At 48.3% G+C, this 27,860-nt stretch overlaps 1 protein-coding gene across 1 annotated transcript; it reads right to left on the bottom strand.

Annotated features, from left to right (window-relative positions):
• Nucleotides 1-27,648, bottom strand: TSKS (testis specific serine kinase substrate). Its single transcript, XM_056864609.1, has 10 exons — nt 27,479-27,648; nt 25,252-25,486; nt 23,107-23,202; nt 19,217-19,300; nt 15,177-15,260; nt 10,312-10,463; nt 8,172-8,307; nt 6,181-6,305; nt 4,693-4,695; nt 1-187 (listed from the first exon to the last, which is right to left on the bottom strand). Exons 1-10 carry the CDS (start codon nt 27,646-27,648, stop codon nt 1-3), a joined length of 1,272 nt encoding a protein of 423 aa, XP_056720587.1.
• Between the last annotated feature and the right edge of the window lie 212 nt (nt 27,649-27,860).

The following is a 27,860-nucleotide window of genomic DNA, read 5'->3' as shown; positions in this document are numbered from 1 at the left end:
TTACTCTTGTTCATTATCGGGGTCACAGTTTAACTCGGCAGGGCAGGAATTCTTCTTCATGAGGGCCCCAGCAGCAGCCACGGAGATGACTTCTGGTTGGGATGACCCCTCCTGGGAGACCAGGGACAGTTGTGAATGGCGGGAGCTCAGCTTTTTGCGGAGGTAATCCAGGCTGGCGGCCTTGTCCCTGCCGGAGGGGAAGGGGAAAAAAAGGACATCCTTAGTCTGGGCCTACAGCCTGCCAACCCTGAACCCTAACTGGCAGAAAATGGATCTCCTATAGTCTTTTTCTAGCCCCCCTATCTTTATCCTGCCCATCCACCCAAGAACTCAAGCTGGAGTAAGTGGCTCTCGCCTAGGGTTGCTAGCTCCTGGTTGGGAAATACCTGGAGATGTTTGGGGCGGAGCCTGAGGAGGGGGGGGGTTTGGGGAGGGGAGGGACTTCAATGCCATAGAGTCCAATTGTCAAAGCAGCCATTTTCTCCAGGGGAACTGATTTCTATCAGCTGGAGATCAGTTGTAATAGTGGGAGATCTCCAGCCACCACCTGGAGGTTAACCATAAACAAAAAGACCTATGCCGTAATGAATATTGCCTATTACAAGAAAACTGCATGAAGGCTCACATTTAAACAATCTATTAATAAACCAATATAAATCCTAACCAATTCAATATACTATTACAATAACACATATACTGCAAGAAGTTGATGTTTCTGTTACTTCTTGCAGTATGATATGTGTTATTGTAATAGTATATTGAATTGGTTAGGATTTATATTGGTTTATTAATAGATTGTTTAAATGTGTTCCTTCTTGCTGTTTTCTTGTAATTGACCACCTGGAGGTTGGCAACCCTACTCTCGCCACCTCCTTTTTATTCACACAACACCCCTGTGAGGTAGGTTAAGCCGAGAGAGAGTCATTGGCTCAAGGTCACCCAATGAGTTTTTTGGCGGAGCGGGGATTTGAATCGGAGGTCTCTGCAGCCCTAGCCTGGCACGCTTGACCCACCCCAACACGAGCTCTTCTGTCTGCTCTGCTTCCGCGCTCCCTGGAATCACCTCCACCGCACCGAGCTTTGCTTTCCTTCAGCTGTTCTCTGTAACGGAACAGCAACGCCTTGTGGTTCTTTTTCCCTTCCCCACCTTATTACTTTGCAGAAAACAGGACTTTCGCTAGGCAAAGTGTTCCAGAACTTAGGGCTAGTAGCGCAGAAACTGGGAGTTCTGCGCTTAGAACGTAGAAGAAGAAGAGTTGGTTTTTATATGCCGACTTTCTCTACCACTTAAGGGAGACTCAAACCGGCTTACAATCACCTTCCCTTCTCCTCCCCACAACAGACTCCCTGTGAGGTAGGTGGGGCTGAGAGAGCTCTAACAGAGCTGTGACTTGCCCAAGGTCACCCAGCTGGCTTCGTGGGGGAAACAAATCCAGTTCACCAGATTAGCCTCTGCCGCTCATGTGGAGGAGTGGAGAATCAGACTCCACCGCTCCAAACCACCGCTCTTAACCACTACACCACGCTGGCTCCAGGTCCATGGGGGCCCGATTCAGATCAAGAGAGCAGCGCACAGGGCGGGGGGGGGGGACTTAACCCTCTCCCCTGCACCATTCTGTCAACCTGAAATGGCAACCAGGGAGTGGTACCTGCCTCATTGGGGAAGATACAGGTTGAGTACCCCTTATCCCAGTTGTTCCCAACCTGTGGGTCGCGACCCCCAAGGGGGTCGCAAAGTGTTTTCTGGGGGGTCGTCGCTGGTCACTTTTCCCTTCCTCTCCGCCTGCCAGCGGCTGGGCGCGACCTCCCTCTCGCCTCCCGGCTCCCCTCCTCCTCCTCCTCCACCGCCGCCACCTCTCCTTCCCCGGGTCCAAGGCCCCAGGGCCTCCACCGCCGCTCAGCTCAGCCTCGGCAGCCCGGCTGCGGTGGCCCTTCCTCCTCCTCCTCTTTCACGCAGCCAAGCAGGCAGTTCCTTCCCCGCCCTCCTCTTCCTTCCCCGGTCTGCCCCTTTCCTTCCTGCCGCTGGGATCGCAGGAGGGAGGAGGCGGGGATGGGAGACAACTTCTCTTCTTCCCCCCCTTCTTCCTCCTCCTCCTCCTCCTCCTGCATTCCTTCCCCGACTCCTGGGAGGATAGAGTCTTGCTTGGGGGGCTTCCTAGAGGCACCTGGTTTGGCCCCTGTGTGAACAGACGGCTGGACTTGATGGGCCTTGGTCTGATCCAGCATGGCTGTTCTTATGTTCTTATCTAGTCAAAATATATGCTAGTCATGAAGCATACCTATTCTCTCCAGGATCAGAGGAGCATGCCTATGATATTAGGTGCATTGGAACACAGGCAGGACAATGCTGCCGCTTTGCGGGCTTCCTAGAGGCACCTGGCTGTCCACTGCGTGAACAGGCTGCTGGACTTGATGGGCCTTGGTCTGATGCAGCAGGGCCTTTCTTATGTCCTTATGATGCATACCTATTCTCTCCAGGATCAGAGGAGCATGCCTATTATATTAGGTGCTGTGGAACACAGGCAGGATAATGCTGCGGCAGTGGTCTTGTTTGTGGGCTTCCTAGAGGCGCCTGGTTTGGCCCCTGTGTGAACAGACGGCTGGACTCGATGGGACTTGGTCTGATCCAGCCGGGCCTTTTCTTATGTTCTTAGGATCTCCTGCGGCAGTGACCTTGCTTTGCCTCCCCTTCCCGGAGGGGGGGGGGGAGAAACAACAAGGCCGGGAGGTTGAAGAAAACAAAACAGGCGATAATGGGGAGGGAGACTAAAAGGCGACTGCAATGTGGTCGCTATTCTGGCCTTCTGGTGTGCCTTTCTTTTGGGCGGCCTGAAAAGTTTGAGAAAAAACATAAATATTCAGAAGACTATCTAAAATTTGGCTTTACCACCTTGATCAGCAATGGCATGGAGAAGCCACAATGCGTTTTGTGCATTGTTGTTCTCAGTGCTGAATCTATGAAACCTTCAAAACTCAAACGTCACTTAGAGACAAAACACTCAGCCACGAATTTTGAAGCTGGTTACCCAGATGCAAGCACAACCATCGCATTAAATATTAATTAATTATTTAATGAAATTAGTTAATTAAATATTACGTTGGAATTATATTCTGTAAAATCTATTTTTAATGTGTTTTCTTTATCCTATTGAAAATGTCATTTTATGGCATTATGCAAATGTGGCGGAGATCGCAGGTTACTTGGCAATTGTAAAAGGGGGTCGCGACTCAAAAAAGGTTGGGAACCACTGCCTTATCCGGACTGCTTGGGACCAGAAATGGTCCGTATTTCAGATCTTTCCATATTTTGGAATGTTTTCGAATTTTTGTATATACATAATGAGATATCTTGGGGATGGGACCCAAGTCTAAACGCGAAATTCATTTATGTTTTATATATACTTTATACACATGGCCTGAATGTAATTTGAAACAATATTTTTAATAATTATGCGTACACTGAACCATCAGTGGTGCTGCTGAGGGCCCGTGAGTAATGCCTGCATGCCGGTTAAAAACGACCGGTTTTTGGTCAGTTTGGATATCGAATGTCCGGATAACGTATTTATTTATTCAACTTACTACCCCGCTCTCCCCGGCCAAGAACGGGATCAGAGCGGCTTACAAGAATATAAATATCCCATTAAATCAATAAAACCATTAAAACAACATTTAAAATAGCCCTGTAAAAAATCCCATAAAACCATATCCTAGTTTACCTCAGGCGCCTCTAGAGTGTAAAACATAAAACTATAACTAGGCGAGCAGATGGAATAAATCCCAGATTGATATAGGGAGAGATATAACCACAGTGGAGGTTAGGGAAGCCAGCACATAGGGAGAACCGTAGCCGGCCTCGACCATAGGCACGGCGGAATAGCTCTGGGGGTTACCACACTTGTATTCCCAGCGATGTATTAAGAGTTTAAAATGTTATAAAAAATACTGTTCGCACTTTCTATGTATTCCCACCGATGTATTAAGAGTTTGAAAACATTATAAAAAATACTGTTCACACTTTGTTTGGCCCCTTTAGCTGTGAAGACGTCTTCCAACCATTTATAAGCCGTGGTATATAAAAGCCCTTTTAAAGCGATGTTTTTTACAACATTTTCAAACACTTAATACATCGCTGGGAATACAAAGTGCGGTAACCCCCTCTGTTTTACAGGCCCTGCGGAACTCTCCAAGGTCCCGCAGGGCTCTGGTTTCACTAGAGAGGCTGTTCCACCATGCAGGGCCAGGGCAGAAAAAGGCCTGACCGAGGCCAGCAGGACACTCCTCGGGCGGGGGACCACCAAAAGGTTGGACGGAGAGTTCTCTGGGGAACACAGTAGGAGAGGCGGCCTCGCAGATACGAAGGTCCCAGCCCGTGTAAGGCTTTAAAGGTTATTACCAGCATCTTGAATCTGACCCGATATTCCAGCTGGAGCCAGTGCAGCTGTTTAAGCACTGGCGTGATACGAACCCGAGACAAGGTCCCCGTAAGGAGCCTCGCCCCGGCATTTTGTACCAGCGAGAGCTTTCGAAATCAGCCTCAAGAGCAGCCCTATGTAGAGCAAGTTACATAAGGGATACTCAACCTGTAGTGGCTTGCCCAGGGCCATTTCAGGTCAGGATAACAGTGCAGGGTGGGAAGGCATAATCCCCCTCTCTTTACAGAAGAAGAAGAGTTGGTTTTTATATGCCGACTTGCTCTACCACTTAAGGAAGAATCAAACCGGCTTGCAATCACCTTCCCTTCCTCTCCCCACAGCAGACACCCTGTGAGGTAGGTGGGACTGAGAGAGCTCTAAGAGAGCTGTGACTATCCCCAGGTCACCCAGCTGGCTTCATGTGGAGGAGTGGGGAAACAAATCCAGTTCGCCAGATTAGCATCCACCACTCATGTAGAGGAGTGGGGAACCAAACCCGGTTCTCCAGATCAGAGTCCACCGCTCTTGACCACTACACCCCGCTGCACACTGTGGTCCTGATCCAAATCAGGACTGTGAGTATTGGGGAAATTTAAACTCTTGAGTACAGAACTCCCAGAGCATGCCTGATTGGCAGAACCGGAACCCAGGGCGCCCCACACTGGGGGCATGAGGCCTTTGGAGTGTTGTGAACTTGGCCCTTAATGGGAGCATCTTTCTCTGCTCTATGGCTCAAACCTGGAACTTGGGAAGGCCTAGCTGAGAATCTCTGTGCTTGTCTAGCTGCTTTCTCCCCACCCCCCAGGATCTAACTGAACATGAGGCATCGCTGTGTATAATTAGAGCATGACAGACTTGTTTCTTTGCAGCATGATCTGGTGCGGAGAAATGGGTTGGGAGGTTCTGTAACCCTTTCACTGCCCACCGATTCTCCCCTCTTAATCACCCACTAAGCTCCTTTGCCATGGAGAACCAGGCTGCCGGGCTTTTATTGTGTGCACATCTATGCAGCCCCAGCATGTACCTACTAATGTTGGGTTAAAAGCAGAGCTGACATATTGGAAAATGCAAGTTCCCAGGTTCTCCTCTTTTATTTTTGTGGTGGTGTAAATACATCTACTGCTCTGGGAAGAGGAAGGGAGCTGGGGCCTATTTAGGGTTGGGAAACTCCTGGGGATTTGGGGGCAGAGACTGGGGAGGGTGGGGTCTGGGAAGGGATCTCAGCAGAGCACAATGCCATAAAGTCCACATTCCAGTGCTGCCATTTTCTCCAGGGGGACTGATCTTTAGGTTTGCGAGGTCCCTCTTCACCACCGGCGGGAGGTTTTTGGGGCGGAGCCTGAGGGCGGCGGGGTTTGGGGAGTGGAGGGTCTTCAATGCCATAGAGTCCAATTTGTAATAGTGGGAGATCTCCAGCTAGTACCTGGAGGTTGGCAACCCTACTGATCTTTCATCTGGAGATCAACTGTAATAGGAGGAGATCTCCAGGCCTCACCTGGAAGTTGGCAATGCTAGCCTTGTTGCTGCAAAGTCAGGTAAGGGACCATAGCCTGGAGATGATAATTAGCTTTAAGAAAAACATGAAAAATATTAACCCACTGATCTTTTGCATCTCATCTGATTGGGTCTTAAGGAACATGGGGCAAGCAGGATTTGTAAAGGTCCAAATCCAGCGGCAGGGAGTTCCACTGGCATGACTAGCGGGGCCCTGGGGAACAGCAGAGCAGGGAAAGCGATATCAGTGGACCTGTTCCGGTTTACTCACTCTGGGCTCCTCCTTGCCCACTCCAGATGGTTCTTGGCGCTCCAGGCTTCATCCTGACTTAGACGAATATTCGAATTCAGAACCTCTGCCCGTGTGTGTGTATCCAAGGCTGACTGCTTCAGATCCTGCCTCCCAGCGATCGGAGCAATTAAAAAAGAGAGAGATGGAAGAAAAGCAGAGCCCGTAATCTAAATTAGGTGGTGGTATGGGGCGGGGAGGATAAGATCATCATTGCCGGTTTAAGCAGTTCAAGAGATGTGCAGGGTAGCCATGATCAGCTGGCAGAAGAGCAGCCAGGGAACCCATTTGGGTGGAAAGGTGGCATATAAATGTTTTAAAGTAAGTTTTTGGCCACTAGGGGGCACCACTGACCAGGCATAGAGTCAGCATGCAATTGTGTTTTGGAACAGCTGTGCCAAAGGGTGCACGCAACTGGAAACCTAGCAGAATTGTTAGGATTTGGCCCTCTTGTTCTCCTGCAGGCGTAGACCAAGCCTGAGGCTGTCCTTTAAATCCTTCTGATGGCTAACAAATTAGGCTTAACTCTTTAAAACGGGATGGGGGGGGAAGCAATTAGCTGGACCTTTTCACTTTCACCTAATAGACACACAAATGGTGCTGTTGTGCCACGCTTTGAAGGTGGGGGCGTTATCGAGGATTTATTGGCTTGGATCCCAGGAATGCGTTCCGCATCCACTCCAGTCACAGCGCACCTTGCTTTCTCCGCCACTGGTACTTCCATTTGCCCCAGATAGAGGGTTTTCAGTGAGGCCCAGTTCAGACTGGCAGCCGAGGAAGTGAGCCACGCTACGGCTCGAGCAAAGAGCACATGAAGCTGCCTTATACTGAATCACACCCTTGGTCCATCAAAGTCAGTATTGTCTACTCAGGCTGGCAGCGGTTCTCCAGGTAGAGGTCTTTCACATCACCTACTTGCCTGGTCCCTTTCACTGGAGATGCTGGGGATTGAACCTGGGACCATATGCATGCCAAGCAGATGCTCTACCACTTAGCCACAGCCCCTCCCCATGTGCCACAGGTTGACAAGTTTCCAAGCGCTATTAGTAGTAGTATTAACGCTTTGTGTACTTTGCACTATACGTAATCTGCCTTGAGTCCCTGTGAGAAAGGCAGATTGTTAAAAAAATAAATTACTCAAATACATAAATAAATAGAATCAATGCTTTGCTTGTGATTAGTTGGTGCTAGGAGTTGCCAACCTCCAGGTGGGGCCTGGAGATCCCCTGGAATCAGAGGTGATCTCCAGACCACAGAGTTCATTTCCCCTGGAGGAAATGGTAGCTTTGGAGGGCAGGCGTAGATTGTAGATTCTAGGTGAAACCAATCCCTAGACTCCCCCTTTCAAAAGTGCCCCTCCCAAAATCTTCAAGAATTTCCCAGGCTGGAGTTGGCAAACCTAGTTGAAGTTCACAGCCACCCTTTAAAGCACTATGCCTGAAAGGCACGCTAGACACCATATAATGAGTTTTTTAAGACTCAGCAAAAGTTTCTCCCATATCCTGGGCCTTGCAGATGGGGGGGGGGCTGGACTCAACCTGTGTGCTCCATAATGTATAAAATCAGTCTTTTGTTAAGGTAGGGTTGCCAGCTCTGGGTTGGGAAATCCCTGGTGAGTTTGGGGGTGGAGCCTGGAGAGGGCAGGGTTTGAAGAGGGGAGGGGGTTCAGTGTCGTGGTGTCCCATTGCCAACGTGGCCGTTTTCTCCAGGGGAACTGATTTCTGTCATCTGGTGATCAGCTGTAGTAGTGGGAGATCTCCAGCCACCACCTGGCGGTTGGCAACCCTATATTAAGTGTTTATGGCAGCTAGGCATGAGTATGCCCACGGCTGAGATTAGATCTGAGCCCAGATCTCCGAGGGACAGGGCCAACCAGCTGGCCCACAACAGCTCTGGGGTTAGGAAGCTGCACCCCTTTTTGGGGGGCCAGGGGAGGGGAGTCTGGGGTCGGTGCGCTCTGTGTACCACGGTACCATTATCTTCTTCTGCAAACGCTGGCAGCTGGGGCATGTGCCCAAGAGTGGGGTCCTCTGCTTCAGCTCCTCCAAAATGGGAGCCACCGCGTTCTCGACCATCTGCCGTAGCATCTCGGTGTTCACAAAGCTGTAGCTGCGGCCAGACAGGCAGGAAGAGTGGGAGAAGAGAAGAGAAACACCATTTGGACTGGTAGAGACACTCCCCTCTTTCGCCTGTCCTCCCCCCACTCTATGCCTATGGAGGTTTAGCCTGTGCCAGAAAAATGGTTATTGTCAGGGAATGAAGGAAACACCAAATTCAGGATATCTGCCAGTCAGCGGTCCAAATGCAGTGCATTTATAGGTTATTTCACATTATAAACTGAGTTGTTTTAGTATTAACCCCGGCTTTGAGCTTTTGAAATACTATGTGTTTGCTGGCAGAAAGGAACGCTCTGAGGAAAGATCTGAGGATGCTGTTGGGACCTGTGGAAGAACCAGGACTGGAGGGGACATGAAAGAGGAATAAGGAGGCAGAGGTGTTTTTTTTAAGGTATACAGTGAGGACTAGAAATACAATCTTTTGAAGAAATTAAAGGAGATATTTTCAGGAATGCAAACCCTACACTAATTTTTGTGCCAAGCTGTTAAGCCTTTTATGCACGGTTGTTTCCCTCACTGTCACCCCTCCAATGACTTCAGGTCTTTGTGTTGATTATGCATGCCGTTTCCGACCGTAGGAGATCGCCTCGCTCTCCCCCTGAGTTTCCCCGTGTTTTGCCCGTGTTTTCAGAGACCTGTTTTATCTCGAATTTGAAAACAGGGGCAAACCCCGGGGAAATGCAGGGGAAGAGCGAGGCGACCTCCGACAGGTCAGAAACGGCATGCATAATCAAAACATTGGCCTGAAGTCCTCGGAGGGGTGACAGCGAGGGAAACAGCCATGCATAACAGGGCTTAGTCTGTTTTGATGAGTCAGCAGCAGCCACCTTGGCGGGAGGGGGATACCTCTTGGAAGCAATTACTCCTGAGAGCGGTGCATCATCAGACTGACTCACTGAGATATAAACCAATTAAAAATAATACTAATTTAAAGTATGTGAGTCGCCCTGAGCCCGACTTTGGGCAGGAAGGGGTGGGATACAAATTAAATCAACAAATAAAGAACACCATGGAAAATTCAACAGTAAGTGCATAGTCGTTACCTAATTTCTAAAACAAACAAACACCACACATGAAACAAAAAAGAATAATTTAAAGTACTTGGCAATTCTAATTGCATAGTGCCAGTATCTGCCCAGAAAGAATCCACCCTTGAAGAAGTTAAACAATATCAGGACCTCCATTTATGTCTTCTTAAATTACCGCAGAACTTGACCTAATGTGTAGAGAAGAGCTGGTGAATCACAGCACTTTGCAGGTTCAAAGAAGAGGAGCTACGATCTTGCATGAGTCTGAGCTCTGACATTATGATGGTCACATGAGTAGCTATCTGCATACCCTTTGCAGGGTGGGGGGCAAGAATCAGCTGCCAGCCTTAGGAGCATATCAAAAGAGTCGGCTTGGAATTGTGCATGGAATCAGACTTCACCTGTCCCAGACTTAGTTTCAGAGGGGTAGCTGCGTTGATCTGCAGTAGAAACAACTAGATTCAAGTCTAGCAGCAAGAGACCAAGAAGATTTTTGGGGCAGAAGAAGAGTTGGTTTTTATACGCCGACTTTCTCTGCCTTTTAAGGAGAATCAAACCGGCTTACAATCTCCCTTCCCTTCCTCTCCCCACAACAGACACCTTGTGAGGTAGGTGGGGCTGAGAGAGTTCAGAGAGAACTGTGACTGGCCCAAGGTCACCCAGCAGGCTTCATGGGCAGGAGTGGGGAAACCAACCCGGGTTCTCCAGATTAGAGTCCGTTGCTCATGTGAGGAGTGGGGAATCAAACCAGGTCTCCAGATGGGAGTCCACCCCTCTTAACCACTACACCTCGCTGGCTCTGGCGAAGGGAGCTTTGACTCTTGAATGCTCAAACCCCGAAAATCTTGTCACTCTCTAAGGTACTACTGAACCTGAATCTAACTATCCCAGGCTTAGACTTCTTGCTCCCAGCTCCCGTGTTCCTTAGTTTTGACTCATCGACACCCTTGTATCCCTGAGCTCCATACCTGGCACATCTGGCGCAGCTGGCAGGATATTTTTCAAGTGTGTCTGAGGACTTGAATACGGAGAGGTGCTGGGACACATCTTCCAGGAGCGGCTTCACTTGCTGGGTGAGGTCCTCTGCCTGTACTTGCCGCTGTAAGAAGCACAGCTTCTCCTAAAGGAAATTAAATCAAAAAAAGTTTCCATCTAGACATTAGGAAGAGCGGTTCCTCAGTGGAACAGGCTTCCTCAGGAGATGGTGAGCTCTCCTTCCCTGGAGGTTTCTAAGCAGAGGCTAGATGGCCATCTGTCAGCGATGCTGATTCTATGACCTTAGGTAGATGATGAGAGGGAGGGCATCTTGGCCATCTTCTGGGCATGGATTGGGGGTCACTGGGGGAGTGGGGGGGAGGTAGTTGTGAAATTCCTGCATTGTGCAGGGGGTTGGACTAGATGACCCTGGTGGTCCCTTCCAATTCTATGATCATGAGAGGGAGGGCATCTTGGCCATCTTTTGGGCATGCAGTAGGGGTCACTGGGGATGTGGGGGGGAGGTAGTTGTGAAATTCCTGAATTGGCCAGGGGGTTGGACTAGATGACCCTGGTGGTCCCTTCCAATTCTATCATCATGAGAGGGAGGGCATCTTGGCCATCTTCTGGTCATGCAGTAGGGGTCACTGGGGATGTGGGGGGGAGGTAGTTGTGAAATTCCTGCATTGTGCAGGGGGTTGGACTAGATGACCCTGGTGGTCCCTTCCAATTCTATGATCATGAGAGGGAGGGCATCTTGGCCATCTTCTGGGCATGGAGTAGGGGTCACTAGGGATGCGGTGGGGAGGTAGTTGTGAAATTCCTGCAATGGGCAGGGGGTTGGACTAGATGACCCCGGTGGTCCCTTCCAACTCTATGATTCTATAAAGGGTTTGGGAAAGAATGATGCTGCTGTGAAATTCATCCAACAAGTAGAGGGAACCGTGACAGGTAAGACCATCCGTTCAGGCTTGAGCGTAACAAAGGTCCCAGGTTCAACCCAGCTAGCCTCTATAACTGAAGGGCTGCTGCCAATCAGCGCAAGCAATATGAGGCTGTACATTTTAAGGACTTTGCTACATACATATAGGAGAGCCAGCGTGGTATAGTGTTTAAGAGTGGCGGACTCTAATCTGGAAGGCTGGGTTCGATTCCCCATTCCTCCACAGGAAGCCTGCTGGGTGATCATGGGCCAGTCACGGTTCTCTCAGAACTCTCTCAGCCCACGCGGAGGCAGGCCATGGCAAACCACCTCTGAACGTCTCATGCTTTGAAAACCCTATGGGGTCGCCCTAAGTCAGCGGTGACTCAAAGACCCTTTCCACCACCTCATACATATAACAGAAGCTGGGGTTGCCAGCTGGCGTTTCTGAGAAGGGCAGGGACTCCCGCACGTGCTTTGCATGCCGAAATTCAATCCTGGGTGGTACAAATAAAGAGTAAGGTGCTGGGGAATAATTCCAGAGGTGGTGGTTGTATTGATTGCTAAAAGCAGCTGTTTGAAGGGGGGAGTTGGCCTGGATCAGGGCTGTGGGACAAGAAGGGAGGGTTAAACATTTCCCCGTGCTGTTTTCCTAATCCAAACACATACATATATACAGAGGACGCATACAGCTACCATATTCTGGCAGCAGCTTTAAGCGCTTTTAAACCCCCCCGGGAGAGTCTAATCCTGAGAGAGCCAGCATGATAGCGTGGTTAATGTTGGACACAACCTGTAGGGTAGCCAACTCCAAGCTGGAGAATTCCTGAAGCTTTGGGGATGTAGCCTGGGGAGGACAGAGTTTGAAGGGGAGAGGGAGCTCAGCAGGGATGTGGTGCCATAAAGTCCACCCTCCAAATCCGCTGTTTGGCCAGGAGTACTGAACTCTGTCCTCTGGAGATCAGTTGTAATTCCAGGGGAACTCCAGCCCTCACCTGGAGGTTGGCAACCCAATGTGACCTGGAAAGAGACCCAGATGCAAGCCTCTGCTGGTCATGAAACTCACTGGCAGATCGTAGACCAGTGGTTCCCTCCCTCACGGAATTGTTGTGAGGATTATGGTGGGAACCCTTAATCCTTGAGGGAAGGGTGAGGTAACAACGGACCAAACATAGGGTTGCCAACCTCCAGGTACTAGCTGGAGATCCCCTGCTATTAGAACTGATCTCCAGCTGATAGAGATCAGTTCCCCTGGAGAAAACGGCCGCTTTGGCAATTGGCCTCTATGGCATTGAAGTCCCTCCCCAAACCCCGCCTACTTTAGGCTCCGCCCCAAAAAATCTCCAGGTATTTCCCAACCTGGAGCTGGCAACCATAACCAAATATGTAAATTAAAATATGTAAATGAATCGTAATTACGATCTCCCACATCGTAGAGAGGGAAGTCTGACAGCAGTCACCTCGTGAGCTAATTGCAGAAGAGAGACTCGAAACAAGGACTTCCTGGACAGAAGCTTATTCAGATCCTTATTCAGATCCTGCTTATTATCAGTCCTTATCAGTCCTTATTCAGATCCTGCTAGCACTACAGGCATTGCAAGTCGACTCTGAAAACACTGTATGGGTGCCAGCCCTCAGGTGGGGCTGGAGATCTGGAATTACAACTCACCTCCAGCCTACTGAGATCGGTTCCCTGGGAGAAACTGGCTGCTTTGGAGGGCGGACTGTGGCATTATACCCCTCTGAGATCCCTCCCTCCCCCAATGCCCACCATCCCTAGGCTTCACCCGCAAATCTCCAGGAATTGGCATCTCTAAAATCCTGGCTTTCTTTTACTGTACCACAAAATCTAAATTTCAGAAGGCAAATGTGACCTGTACAGAGCAAAGAGGCAGGGATGGAAGGGGCCTCACTCCATACCTGGTTCTCGACAGGATGAAATTCTGAACAAAATGATGCTGTAAGGTTGCAGTAGAAGCTGGCTTCTACAGCACTGATTGGGTAGTACCTGTGTGTCACCAAGAGAATGTCTCATCTCCAATCGCAGGAGCAATCTGGTACTTAATTTTTTTTTAATTAATAAGGTGAGGAATGAATGGATTTATGTGACACTTTAAAACATTTTTAAATCCACCAGTATGCTTGAAACGGGGACTGAGGTGCAAGATTAACAGCTGAGCAGCACCAGATTTGCTCATGTGCACATCTGTCATTTTGGTCACAAGGCCTGAAGGAATGTGGGTTTCTCTCTGTGACTAAGGAACATACTGTGAGCTCTCTTTGTAGATGATATCAGTGTTCCTTCCTAAGTGTCTGGAATAAACAGTTTGGGCAAAGCTGTGTATAACTGGCAGGCTATGCAGTTTGCACAATTTGATTTTAGAACAGCAGAACTGGAACTGAGTGACAAAGGCTCTTGTCGGGAACCAAAACCCACAGCAAATTAAGAGAGTCAGTAAGAGCAGAGAGATGGAGGACTGGAGCCAAAAAGACCTTTTTCTCCTAGCTACAGGGGATCCCAATTGACATCATCTTATTTTTCAGCAGAAAATGTCAAAAACAGTTTCTGTTTTATTTTGCAATGAAACGTGGCTTAAAACAGGGGTCCCCAACCTTTTTGAGCCTGCAGGCACCTTTGGAGTTCTCATATAAGGTGGTGGGCACAACCCCAAAATGGACACTGTGAGAGGTGGAGCCATGCACAAAGGAAGCCCGGAATTACAAGAGGAGCAATTTAAAAAAAAATGCACTGGGAAAGAAGAGTGGGAGAGAATGAATAAAAACAATGCTGCTGCTGCCAGAACCATGTTATTTTAATTTGCACAGCCAGTCAGTGCTCCAAAGGCCAACCAGAAGCTCCGTTAAGTCCTACCTGGACACACACCCTTCTAAAAACGTTTGATGGGAACCATGGCACCTGCAGGAACCATGTTGGGGACCCCTGATTTAAAACATTCTCAGGTTTCTGTTCAAGGCAGAGACGTCTGCAACACAGCCAGTGAAAGGTTGACTATACCTATCTGCAGACTCTGGTTACAATGCCCATTTATAAGGATACTGGGCATTAACATGGCTCTTGGAAGTAATTTCATGTATTTATAGAAGTGTGGTAGTGACATCAGTGTGTAGTGGTTAGGGTGTCAGGCTGTGTGTGTGTTAAGTGCCGTCAAGTCGCTTCCAACTCATGGCGACCCTATGAATGAAAGTCCTCCAAAATGTCCTATCTTTGACAGCCTTGCTCAGATCTTGCAAACTGAAGGCTGTGGCTTCCTTTATTGAGTCAATCCATCTCTTGTTGGGTCTTCCTCTTTTCCTGCTGCCCTCAACTTTTCCTAGCATGACTGTCTTTTCCAGTGTCTTTTCCAGTGACTGTCTTTTCCAATGAGTCACTGGAAAAGAGTCGGTGTCAGGCTAGGATCTGGGAGATCCAGGTTTGATTCTCCTCCCTGCCATGGAAGCTTGCTGGACGATTATGGGCATTCTCTCTCAGCCTAAGCTACCTCATAGGGTTGCTGTGAGGAGAGGGAACAATAGAGGAAAGGGAACAATGTGCACTCCCGTGATTTCCTTGGAGGAAGAGTGGGATAAAAATATACCAAACAAAATGGCATATAAAAAAGCAAGCCCCAGACTAGGGTTGCCAACTGTAGGTTCGGAAAGACCTGGAGATGTGAGGCTGGAGCCTGGGAGAGGGGGGTTTAGGGACAGGAGGGACCTTAGTAGGCTATAACGCCAAGCATTCTACTTTCCAAAGCAGCCATTTTCTCCAGGAGAAGAGGAATAAGCGTTTTAAAGAAAGAAGTAATTCATAAATAAGTGATTCATGTAGTCTGTGGATCAGTTGTAATTCCGGGCGATCTCCAGCCCCTGCCTGGAGCTTGGCAACCCTACCCCCAGACCCATGTCCTTTCGGTCTCTAATGCTCTCCTATCTCACCTCCAGCAGCACTGAGTTTTTCTTGAGCACGTTGGCCTTAACTTCAGCATCCTCCACGGATTTCGTGAACTTTCGGCACCTCTCCTGTGGGACAAAAATGGGTGTGGGGTGGGGGGAGTTAGTGGAATAAAAGGGAATGAATGGAAGTGAACAACGTTATTCGTTTTCATTGAATCACCTAGATCCCCCCTCCGGCAAAAGCCACTTGAAAACGCTTTGGTTTTCCTCTTCTTACTGATTATTTTTTAAATGACCCATCGGTTTCCAAGTATCATGGGGATTTAATTCAAGGAGGAGGTGGGCGGATTGTATTTGCTCTGGGCCTCTGGCGGCTCTCCTGCATCCATGGAAACCGGCACAAACAACCCTGCCTGTCTCAGCCCACTTGCCAATTCGCACACAGGGATGTCACTCGAACATCAAGCGAGAACGGGCACATTTCTGCTGAAGTCTGTAGAATGAAAAGATTCGTCCCTGCCACCGACGCTCTAGCCCACCCAACGCTTTGTACTGGAATAAAATACAGGATGGATATTTAAATAAGTAATTCATATGACTCAATGCACAGGAAAAGCAAGCTCCGTACTTAATTGTGCCCCAGAAGCTGAACCAATAGCTGGGAGGCGGCTTACAAATCTCAGTTAAGAACAAATAACGGTCTACCGATGTGGTGTAGTGATTAGAGGGTCAGATTAAGCCTAGGGAGAGCCAGGATCAGGCTTTTTGGTTAAGGCTGCCAACCTCCAGGTAGCAATCCAAATAAACACCTCTGTACCTATACCCAAGGTTAGAAAGAAAGTACAGAAAATGCTACTAATAGCACATTATAACAAATCTGTATTCACAATAACAAGTTATTGATTACAGCTTGTATCTTGTGAGGGAACGTCATATTGTCAACTTGTCTGAGCAACTATATGAATTGGATATCCTATCACTGGAATCATTAATGTGAAAAGACATATGTGATTGCTATTTGTATCCTGCAAAAGGATTAAGAATTGTATGAAGATTGAAGCTATATCAGCTTATATTGAAAAATAACCAACATAGATGATTAAACGGGACTGAGGAAGAATTCAAAGAATTGAAACGATCGTATCCCAGTTTACTTTTCTGCTCATTGAAGACTTCAACCTCGGAGTGAATTGTAACTGTGCTTGTATATTGCCACTATCTGGCATTTCAATTGGCTGAATGCAACTTGTTATTGTGAATACAGATTTGTTATAATGTGCTATTAGCAGCATTTTTCAGCTATTTTCTGAACCTCCAGGTAGCGGCAGAAGATCTTCTGCTATTACAACTGATCTCCAGCTGATAGAGTTCAGTTCACCTGGAGAAAATTGCAGCTTCGGCAATTGGACTCTATGGCATTGAAGGGCCTCCCCTCCCTAAACAGGGTTGCTAGGTCCCTCTTTACCACAGGCGGAAGGTTTTGGGGGCGGAGCCTGAGGAGGGTGGGGTTTAGGGAGGGGAGGACCTTCAATGCCATAGAGTCCAATTGCCAAAGTGGCCATTTTCTCCAGGAGAACTGAACTCTATCAGCTGGAGATCAGTAGTCATAGCAGGAGATCTCCAGCTACTACCTGGAGGTTATCTCAACAAACACAGTACCTATGCTGAAAAGAACGAGGTTCTGGAAACAGCAGCACGAAGGCTCACAATAATGTAAATATTGTATTAATTACTAATGAAAACAATTACTGAAGAACTTGGTAGTATAATTTTGGCAATATAATTTATAAACAAAAAAGGAAAAGCATTACTTCATGCATATAGCCAATTCAACACAAGGTAAGTACACCCAAAGCAAAATACATGTAAACTGGCAAGCTGCCCTCAAACAAAATAGGAAAAGCCTTCTTTGTCCTCTCCTTGATATATCAAGTGCACCACAGAGACTCTTTACCACTTGTCAGTGGAATAATTTTCCTATTTTGTTTGAGGGCAGCTTGCCCGTTTACATGTATTTTGCTTTGGGTGTACTTACCTTGTGTTGAATTGGCTATATGCATGAAGTAATGCTTTTCCTTTTTTGTTTATAAATTATATTGCCAAAATTATACTACCAAGTTCTTCAGTAATTGTTTTCATTAGTAATTAATACAATATTTACATTATTGTGAGCTTCGTGCTGCTGTTTCCAGAACTACCTGGAGGTTGGCAACCCTACTGACAACCCTATTTTTGTAGACTTGGGCCTGGTAGGTTTTTCATGCATGGCTGGTTCGTTCGCGATCACCCTTCCGACAACTTCGGGTCTTTGTTTTGATTATGCATGCTGTTTCTGACCATCAGAGGTTGCCTCGCTCTCCCCCTGCCTTTCCCCGCATTTTGCCTGCGTTTTCAGAGACCTGTTTTATCTCAAATCTGAAAACGAATTTGTCTACATTTATATCTAAATACATAAATACATTCATCTGAAGCGCAGTGTAGTAGTTAAGAGTTGTGGTTTGGAGCGATGGACTCTGATCCGGAGAACCGGGTCTGATTCCCCACCCCTCCACATGAGCGGTGGATGTTAATCTGGTGAACTGGATTGGTTTCCCCACTCCTCCACATGAAGCCAGCTGGGTGACCTTGAGCTAGTCACAGCTCTATCAGCCCCACCTACCTCACAGGGTGTCTGTTGTGGGGAGGGGAAGGTGATTGTAAGGGCACTTTCACGCATGCTGAATAATGCACTTTCAATGCACTTTAAAGATTGTCTGCAAGTGGATTTGCCATTTCACACAATAAAATCCAGCTTCAAAGTAGGGGAGAAAGTTGGCATATAAAAAAAACTCTTCTTCTTCTTTTGTAAATGTAACTGTAAATATTTCTGGAGCTACTGTGGCTGCTCCTTCCTCCACTAGAAAGGGATGCATGCTGGTAAATATGAAGCAGGAGGCCAGGTGTTGTGACACATGGAGTATACAAAAGGAAAGAGAAGGTTGCACTGTCTCCCAGGTAACATGCTCCTTCCCTTCCGATTCCACTTTAATTAATTCTTGCTCTATCAATGCCAGCTGTGGCATTCCCGAGTCAGTCATTACTTGCTTTTGTGCGTGCACATGTCCTTAAATACTGCGTTTCTCTTTGCAGTCAAGTCTATTATTCACTACTTCCAATTTTTATCATTTTAAGGTTGTTATTTCATAATTGCACTCTTACTGTCATTAACAATAAAATAAAAATGAGCAAGAGCTTTGACTACAAAGAGAAAAGCAGTACTCAATGGCCACAATCTCACACAATTAGGGTTGCCAACCCTGGGTTGGGAAATACCTGGAGATCTTGGGAGTAGAGCCTGAAAAAGGTGAGGCTTGGGAAGGGGCAGGACTTCAGTGGGGTATAATACTATAGAGTCCATCCTCCAAAGCAGCCATTTTCTCCAGGGGAACTGATCTCTGTTGCCTGGCGATCAGTTGTAATTCCAGGAGATCTCCCACCACCACCTGGAGGTTGGCAACCCGACACACAACCCCCCAGAAGAACCGATGATTCATGACTGATTCTTGAATGCCATGATAACTAATTGTTTGAAAAAGGAACATCAAGAAAACGCAGGGAGAAGTGGAACCTTTGATGAACAGGTCTTGCTTCCTAGGGAACGTATTGTAGGAGCTTCCTACTAGAGACATACCATTGCTGGATTTTTGTTCAAAACATCGCACAATATTCAATGCTGTGTGAAACTCTAGTTTCAATTCTGTTTGCCTGGGACAGGAGGAAAACAATGACTGAGGAGGACAAAAGTATACTGATAGAGAAGCACTGTTTAGAAAATGGGACAATAACATTGATGCCAGTCTGTACAAAAAAAGCAAAGTTGGAAGAAATTGTGGTTCAAGGCAGAAAAGAAGATGATTGACCTCTCCTGCCGTGAACGAATCTCATGCCTAAACATGAGGCACCCAATACTGTGTAGGCAAGTTGGTATGGACCAGATCTGTGCCTGGATGGGAGCTCCGGGGAAGCTGACTCGACGTGACAGACTGTGAGCAGCTCACCCCCTGAACGTGTCCCAGGCAAGTTAAGGCACCCTTGATGCTCACCTGGAGCTGAGTGCAGTACTCCTCCAGGTCTTTGGCTTCCTGTCTGCGCCAGTCCAGGTATTCGCACAGCACTGCGCACTCACTCTGCGGGCAGAGAGCAGAAGGAGAGCAGGTGAGAGAACGGCCTGTTGAAAAGGCAAGCGAACATGAAGAGGCAGCCGTCTTGCCCTGGTCAAACCTCCTTCTTGGTTAGTTAGGAGCCCTCCCACGCAGAGCCACCCCTGAGCCTCCTTTTCTACTAGCTACATTTTCTACCTCCTGGTGAAGGTCACAGCTGGAGTAGGCTGCCCAGCTCTGGGTTGGGAAATACCTGGAGATTTTTGGGGCAGAGCCTGAGGAGGGCGAGGTTTGGGGAGGGGAGGGACTACAATGCCACAGAGTCCCATTGCTAAAGCGGCCCTTTTCTCCAGGTGACCTGATCTCTATCGGCTGGGGATCAGTTGTAATAGCAGGAGATCTCCAGCTAGTACCTGGAGGATGGCAACCCTACAGCCAGGGTGGGGTGGGGTGGGGTAAGCCTATAAACATCTGCAGCACAGAATTCGAAGAAAACTGTGAATGTCTGCATATTTCTCTACTGGGATGTGATAGCGTTAAGCAGGGCAAAAGTGTCATAGCGGGGGAAGTGGGAGAGTGAATGTGAAGCCGGCCACCACAAAACAGCAGGGAGAGGTTAGAGTTCACGGTGGAAAAGAGGCCGCTTGTTCTCTCTTTCTCTAATTGGGCCTCGTGTAGGGTTGCCAACTCCGGGTTGGGAATACCTGGAGATTCTGGAGGCGGAGCCTGAGGAAGGCAGGGTTTGGGGAGGGGAGGGACTTCAACACCATAGAGTCCAATTGCCAAAGCAGCCATTTTCTCCAGGGGAACTGATTTCTATAGGCTGGAGATCAGTTGTAATAGTGGGAGATCTCCAGCTAGTACCTGGAGGTTGGCAACCCTATATTTGGTCCATTGTTACCTCACCGTTCCCTCAAGGAACGGTTTCCACCATAATCCTTGCGCCAATCCCATGAGGGAGGGAACCACTGACTGGCCGATGGTCTCCCAGTGAGTAATAGCAGGAGATCTCCAGCCAACACCTGGAGGTTGGCAACCCTAGCCTCGTGTCTGAGCTGGAAGCACCTGATGTGGTGAAGGTAAGTCAGTATGGACGAGATGGGATGAACGGGAGCGCCGTGGAATGGGTGGGAACTCTATGGAAGCTGCTCTGGGCTTTCTATAGGAAAGGATAATTGATAAAAATGGGAGAATTGACAGTTGTGCTAGCATGGTAACAGTACCCTATGGATCCTATGGAAGTTTTAAAAAATGGGTAAAGGTAGTCCCCTGTTCAAGCACCGGGTCATTCCTGACCCATGGGGTGATGTTACATCCCGACATTTCCCAGTCATCTTCCCTTTACCCCCAGCAAGCTGGGTACTCATTTTACTGACCTCGGAAGGACGGAAGGCTGAGTCAACCTTGAGCCAGCTGAAACTGACTTCCGTCGGGATCGAACTCAGGTCATGAGCAGAGCTTTTGACTGCAGTACTGCAGCTTGCCACTCTGAGCCACGGGACTCTCTAATCCTCATTAAAAAAAAAAGATGCCCCCTTCTAAGAGCAATGTCCCCACAAAAGGACAAGAAAGGGAAAAGCAAAACCTTAGGCAGATGATGAGAGGGAGGGCATCTTGGCCATCTTCTGGTCACTGGGTGTGTGTGGGGGGGAGGTAGTTGTGAATTTCCTGCATTGTGCAGGGGGTCGGACTAGATGACCCTGGTGGTCCCTTCCAAGTCAATGATTCAATGAAAATGACACGGGGAGTGGCTTTCTGTGACGGACTGTGGGCAGCTTGTCCCCTGAACTTCTCTCGGTATGAACAATGCATCCGTCTTGCTCACCTTGAGGTGAGTGCAGTACTCCTCCAGGTGTTCGGCCTCCTGCCTGCGCCACTCCAGGTTTTCGGACAGCGCCGTGTACTCACTCTGCACACAGAGGGAGAGCAGAAGGGGGACCGGCTGAGAGGGTCACTTGACTCTAATGCAACCTAGCGTTAAAAGGCGGCCGTGGTCTCCCTGATCAAACATCCCTCCTAACTAAAGGATCTGTAGGGTTGCCAACCTCCAGGTGGTGGCTGGAGATCTTCCGCTGTTACGACTGATCGCCGGGCGATAGAGATCAGTTCCCCTGGAGGAAATGGCCGCATTGGCAATTGGACTCTATGGCGTTGAAGTCCCTCCCCTCTCCAAACCCTGCCTTCTTCAGGCTCCACCCCCCAAAATCTCCAGGTATTTCCTAACCAGGAGCTGGCAACCCTAAGGATATGTACATCTAGGATTGCCAACCTCCAGGTACTAGCTGGAGATCTCCTGCTATTACAACTGATCTCCAGGCGATAGAGATTAGTTCACCTGCAGAAAATGGCCGCTTTGGCAATTGGACTCTATGGCATTGAAGTCCCTCCCCTCCCCAAACCCCGCCCTGTCAGGCTCCACCCCAAAAACCTCCCGCTAGTTGCGAAAGAGGGACCTGGCAACCCTACGTACATCCTTGTGTCCTCCCTGGGAGCTGACAACTGAATGTGTGCTGGGAGTTTCCTGCTTGATAATAGATTCCCAGGTATGCGAGGGCCCGGTTCAGGTTTGGACTGCAGTGGTAGCACAGAGAGAGGGGGGCTTATCTCATGTCACCAACTTCCAGGTGGGGCCTGGAGTTCTCCTGGGTTTAGAACTGATCTCCAGGTGACAGAGATCAGTTCCCCTGGAGAAAATGGCAGCTTCGGCGGACAGACTCTAGTCTATGGCATACCATAGTCAAGAAGCAATGGAAGGCCTAGAATGACTTCACATTCCCCCCGAGCTCTGTCCCCTGTCAAACCCTGCCCTCCTAGTCACCACTGCCAATCATCCAGGAATTTCCCAAACTGGAATTGGCAACCCTAGGCTTACCATGCCGTTTTCCTGATCCGAAATAGTCTCAGAGGGCTATGATTTGCCCTGTTGAAAATGCTTACATGTACGGATGGGTATGTGTTCTCATGGGCTATACACACGTTTCCCCACTAGCTATGGATGTGAGGGGAGGTGGGCTTTTAATTGTTCAGTATTATCTTGTAAGGGCAGAACATGCTGATGAGAACTGAAGAATCATGGACACCTACCCACGTTTGACATAAAAATATCACTAGGACTGAAGAGGGTGGATACCAAGAGGGCGGTATTATAAGAACATAAGAAAAACCCTGCTGGATCAGACCAAGGCCCATCAAGTCCAGCAGTCTGTTCACACAATGGCCAACCAGGTGCCTCTAGGAAGCCACAAACAAGACAACTGCAGCAGCACCATCCTGCCCGTGTTCCACGGCACCTAATGTAATAGGCATGCTCCTCTGATACTGGAGAGAACAGGTATGCAGCATGAGTAGTATCCATTGTAACTAACAGCAATGAATACCCCTTTCCTCCATGAATATGTCCACTCCCCTCTTAAAGCCCTCCAAGCTGGCAGGCTGACAAGCTGGCAAGCTGGATTATATTTTGCTCCACCTCCTGTGGCAGCCATTTTGAGCTGGCACTCACCTAGGGTTGCTATGTCCCTCTTCGCCACCAGCGGGAGATTTTTGGGGTGGAGCCTGAGGAGGCTGGGGTTTGGGCAGGAGAGGGACTTCCATGCTAGAGAGTCCAATTGCCAAAGCGGCCATTTTCTCCAGGTGAACTGATCCCTATCAGCTGGAGATCAGTTGTAATAGCAGGAGGTCTCCAGTTAGAACCTGGAGGTTGGCAACCCTACACTCAGCACCCCCTCTCATAATTCTGAAGGCCTCCCCACCCCCAGGCTCAGAAAGGTTGGGGACCCTTGGCTGTGTGTCAAATGTTGGAACTGGTGATAGAATGGTGACAGTCTCCAGACCTGCAGGTTCTGAACATGGCGATTGACCTTGGACGTCCTCTCCTTGAGGCTGGTGATGGAGTCCTTGGCTCGCAAGAGGCCACTATTGCTCACTTCCTGCTGGAGGAAAGGCAAGAGGAGGGTGGGTCAGGTGAGTTGTCCAATTGCTCCTGCCTTCTCCACACTTCCTGGGCGCGGACTTAAAAATGGGGAGAGGGTAGGGTTTCCAGCTCTGGGCTGGGAAATACCTGAAGATATTGGGGGGTGGAGCCTTGGGTGGGTGGGGTTTGGGGAAGGGAGGGACTCAGCAAGGTATGACGCTATACCGTCCAACCTCCAAAGCAGCCATTTTTCTCAAGGGGAACTGATCTTGGCCATCTGGAGATCAATTGTAATAGCGGGAGATCTCCAGGTGCCACCTGGAGGTTGGCAACCCTAAGAGGGGGGTTGGGGATCAACCCTAAGAGGGAGGTGGGGGATCAACTCAACCCCTCTAAATGAGGGAAACAATAGGGAGAACAGTGTTGTGCAGTTAGGAGATATGCCATTCTATTATTTTCTTAGGAAATACATGCCAGAAAAAGAGAAAAGAAGCTAAGTGTGTTTTCAAATGGACATCTATTTGAATAAATTCAAGGCATACAATACAATACAATACAATACAATACAATACAATACAATACAATACAATACAATACAATACAAATTAGGTGTGTCTTGTTTTGATGCCTTCACAAAGTGGCCATTCTAATCAAGTCCCTGATATCCATTAATCCTGTCTTCTGAACGCTTAGGGTTGGAAATAAATTCATAAATAAATGAAAACGGAGCCTTAGGACGCACGTTCTAACTGGTCAAGCCCGCTACAAAATGCTGGCCCTAACATAACACCATTAGAACGTTTCCTATAAGGCCCCAGGAAGCCAGTGTTGATTCTGGAGCGGAAAACGTTCAGCCTCCGTGTAATGGGATCCCGCAGCCCGCTTCCCCACCCACAAGAGGCTGACCTCCGTATTCTGCTGGCAACCCGCAGCCTCCGAGCAGACATCCCAGAAGCAAGGCAGGAGTAAAATCCTGAGGACACCGAGGCGTCAGTCTAATTTCTGTCCGCTTAACCCTGACCTGGTGTACCTGCTACAATACCACAGAGGTCTAAATATTTAGAAGGGGCTACTCTAAGCTGTGCTGGCTGAGGAAAACATCTTGAGCAGTGGCAGCCAGGATGTCAGCTTGCCCGATGGCAAGTGGGCCCCCTTAAACGTTAGACAATATGTTAAAAATGTTAATGACCTTTTTAAAAAAAGGTAAAGGTAAAGGTCCCCTGTGCAAACACCGGGTCATTCCTGACCCATGGGGTGACGTTACATCCCGAAGTTTCCTAGGCAGACTTTGTTTACGGGGTGGTTTGCCAGTGCCTTCCCCAGTCATCTTCCCTTTACCCCCTGCAAGCTGTGTGCTCATTTTACCAACCTCGGAAGGATGGAAGGCTGAGTCAACCTTGAGCCGGCTACCTGAAACCGACTATCCGTCGGGATCGAACTCAGGTCGTGAGCAGAACTTGGACTACAGTACTGCAGCTCACCTCTCTGCGCCACGGGGCAACCTAATGACCTTTTAGTAGCTTGAAAATATAATAGATTTATTTAAAATTATTTATTTAAATTTTTTTAAAAATTAAAAATTCAATTATAACAATCTGTATTTACATTTAGTATCTACTGTATACTGCTACCGTTTAATTTTTATAAGAGATAAATAAAATTTTCAAAAAACACATAAGTGGGGAAATGGTACAATTAATTTTTTTGCTAAATAAATGGATATTTTTAAGTAATTACAGCATACATATATTGTATACTGCCAGTAATACGTACAATATATGTATGCTGTAATTACTAAAAATATCCATTTATTTCGCAAAAAAATTAATTGTACCATTTTCCCACTTATGTGTTTTTTGAAAATTTTATTTATTTCTTATAAAAATTAAATGGTAGCCATATAGTTGTAGGTGGGCCCCATTTGTCTCCTGGCAACCAATATTTTTAGACCCAGTCCACTACTATCTTGGGGCTTAAATACAGATTTAAAATATAATGGCCCGGCCAGGCTCTGGTTAAGGTCCCTTCTTGAGTATAATTCCCGAGGGGTAGCTATGTTAGTCACCTGTTGGATGGGGGTGTCATAGTCATCCTCGGACCATGCAGCCTTGACAGGGGGCGGGGGGTCCTTTTTTCCCCCTGCTGCCCCCTCTGGAGAACCCCCATCGTCTGAGGGGTCGTTCTCGGTGGTGGAGTCTTCATGCTCCCCATCAGTCAGGTTCAGGAGTGAAACATTGGTGCAGGCAGAGGAGCGCTTCAAGTTGAGGTTGGGGCTTTCGCTTGTCAAGTGAGGCTCAACCCTGAGATGAGAAAAAAGGTCCATTGGCCAGGAGAATAAGATGACATCTAGACATTAGGAAGAATTTTCTAACAGTTCGAGCGGTTCCTCATTGGAACAGGCCTCCTCGGGAGGTAGGAAGCTCTCCTTCCCTGGAGGTTTATAAGAAGAGGTTAGATGGCCATATGTCAGCAATGCTGATTCTATGACCTTACGCAGATGGTGAGAGGGAGGGCATCTTGGCCACCTTCTGGGCGTGGAGTAGGGGTCACTGGGGGTGTGGGGGGGAGGTAGTTGTGAATTTGCTGCATTGTGCAGGGGGTTGGACTAGATGACCCTGGTGATCCCTTCCAACTATGATTCTATGTCTCTGCCTGTTAACATTTGTATCCTGCCCCTCCTCCAAGGAGACCACGGTTGCCTATGTGGTTCTCCCATTCTCCATTTTACCCTCACAAATCTGAGAAGTAGGTTAAGCCTGGCTACGGAGCCTGTTCCAAGGTCACATACGACAGAGGGGATTTGAGTCTGGGTCTGGCTGTCCTAGTCCATTGTTTACCCACTGGATCTCTTAACATATTATAGAGTGATAGCTGTGTTAGCTTGTTGTAGCAAAAGCCATGGAGAAAAAGAAGAAAAAGAAGATGAGTTGGTTTTTATATGCCGACTTTCTCTACCACTTAAGGGAGACTCAAACCGGCTTACAATCACCTTCCCTTCTCCTCCCCACAACAGACACCCTGTGAGGTGGGTGGGTCAGAGGGAGGGTGACTGGCCCAAGGTGACCCAGCTGGCTTCGTGTGTAGGAGTGGGGAAACAAATCCAGTTTACCAGATTAGCCGCTGCTCATGTGGAGGAGTGGGGAATCAAACCCGGTTCTCCAGATCAGAATCCACCGCTCCAAACCACTGCTCTTAACCACTACAGGGTTGCTAACCTTCAGGTGGTGCCTGGAGATCTCTTGCTATTACAACTGATCTCCGGGCGATAGACAGCCGTTTCCCTGGAGAAAATGGCCACTTTGGCCATTGGACTCTATGGCATTGAAGTCCCTCCCCTCTCCAAACGTTGCCCTCTTCAGTCTCCACCCCCAAAATCTCCAGGTATTTCCCAACCCGGAGCTGGCAACTCTACTTAGGGGCTACTTTGAAGTACCTTCTGTGCCAGCGTGACGAGGGAAAGCCAGGACTGCCTCTTTGCTTTGGGAAAGAAGAAAGTGGGTACCAGGAAACATATTGATGGGTAACATGGTAGCCATGGATGCCCTGCTGGGGATCACTGCGTTAAAGTGACTGAGGATACCAGATAGATTTCTGGATTCTCAATGACAATTCTGCGAGCTTAAGGCTGTAATCCTACGCACACTTATGTGGGAATAAAGTCCCACTGAACACTTCAGCAAGCATACTTGGGGATTAGGATAAACTTCCTGTCCCATCATTTTCTGTTGCCTTTTCCAAGAACATGGCTCTTGAAATAAATTGGAGGGGGAGAAGAAGGATGGAGCAGGAGGGTACAGCAAGAGTTTACAGGTCTTGCTTGAAAGAAATGAAGTAGCTATAAGAAGGGCTAAGGATATGGTTGGTGCACACATGATCCAATAACCTTGATATAGTTAAACAGGTCTGGGTATGATTTGTGCCCAGATGGGACCTTTTGGTGTCCCACCTTGAGTCTCATGATGGAAGAAAGAGTGGGTGAGAAACATGTAACAAATATATAATAAAATATATGGGCAGCTGGAAGTGAGAATTCTGGCTTCTAGGGTCAGATGCAGGACACCATACATCAGATCGGGGTGGTTGGGTCCTTCAGTTATCCTAGAAGGGAGGGTTTCCAATGTGTCTATCAGGGGAATTAGACCACTTGGATTAAGCTAGCTTTGGTGTATCGTGCCCACCCCTCAGCCAAGATCCTTTCCACAGCACCCTTCTAAAACAATAATCCCTTCTCAATATGTCCTAAGCAGTGTGTTGAACTCCACCTCCACCCCTCGTCTTCCCAGGGCTCCCACCCATGGAAAGAGACGGCTTTCTTCTTTTTAGGGAAGGCCTTGATGCCGCCAGACTTCCCCATCTGCTCCTTGCTGCTCTGAGGCCGACTCTCCGCTCCTCCGCTCGGGGTATCTCCAGCTTCATTTATCTCCTTGGACTGCCAGATGGTCTTCACCACGATGTTGGCCATTGCAGGTTGGTTATCAACTTCTGGCTCACGGGTGGATTTTCTTCTCCTGCACCACAGGGAATATCTACCACCTCCAAGCCAACTGCCTCTCCGAGGACGGCGAGGCTCTCCCATCTGGTCCCTATGACCTCACAACAGTTGCCATGGCGCCTACGGTCACATGATCCCTCTCTTCCACCTTTCGCTTCTACAGCCAACATTCTGTGATGTCA

The sequence above is a fragment of the Euleptes europaea genome, chromosome 18, assembly GCF_029931775.1.
Source record: "Euleptes europaea isolate rEulEur1 chromosome 18, rEulEur1.hap1, whole genome shotgun sequence".
NCBI lineage: Eukaryota > Metazoa > Chordata > Lepidosauria > Squamata > Sphaerodactylidae > Euleptes > Euleptes europaea.
This window is presented reverse-complemented; position numbering and strand designations above follow the sequence as displayed.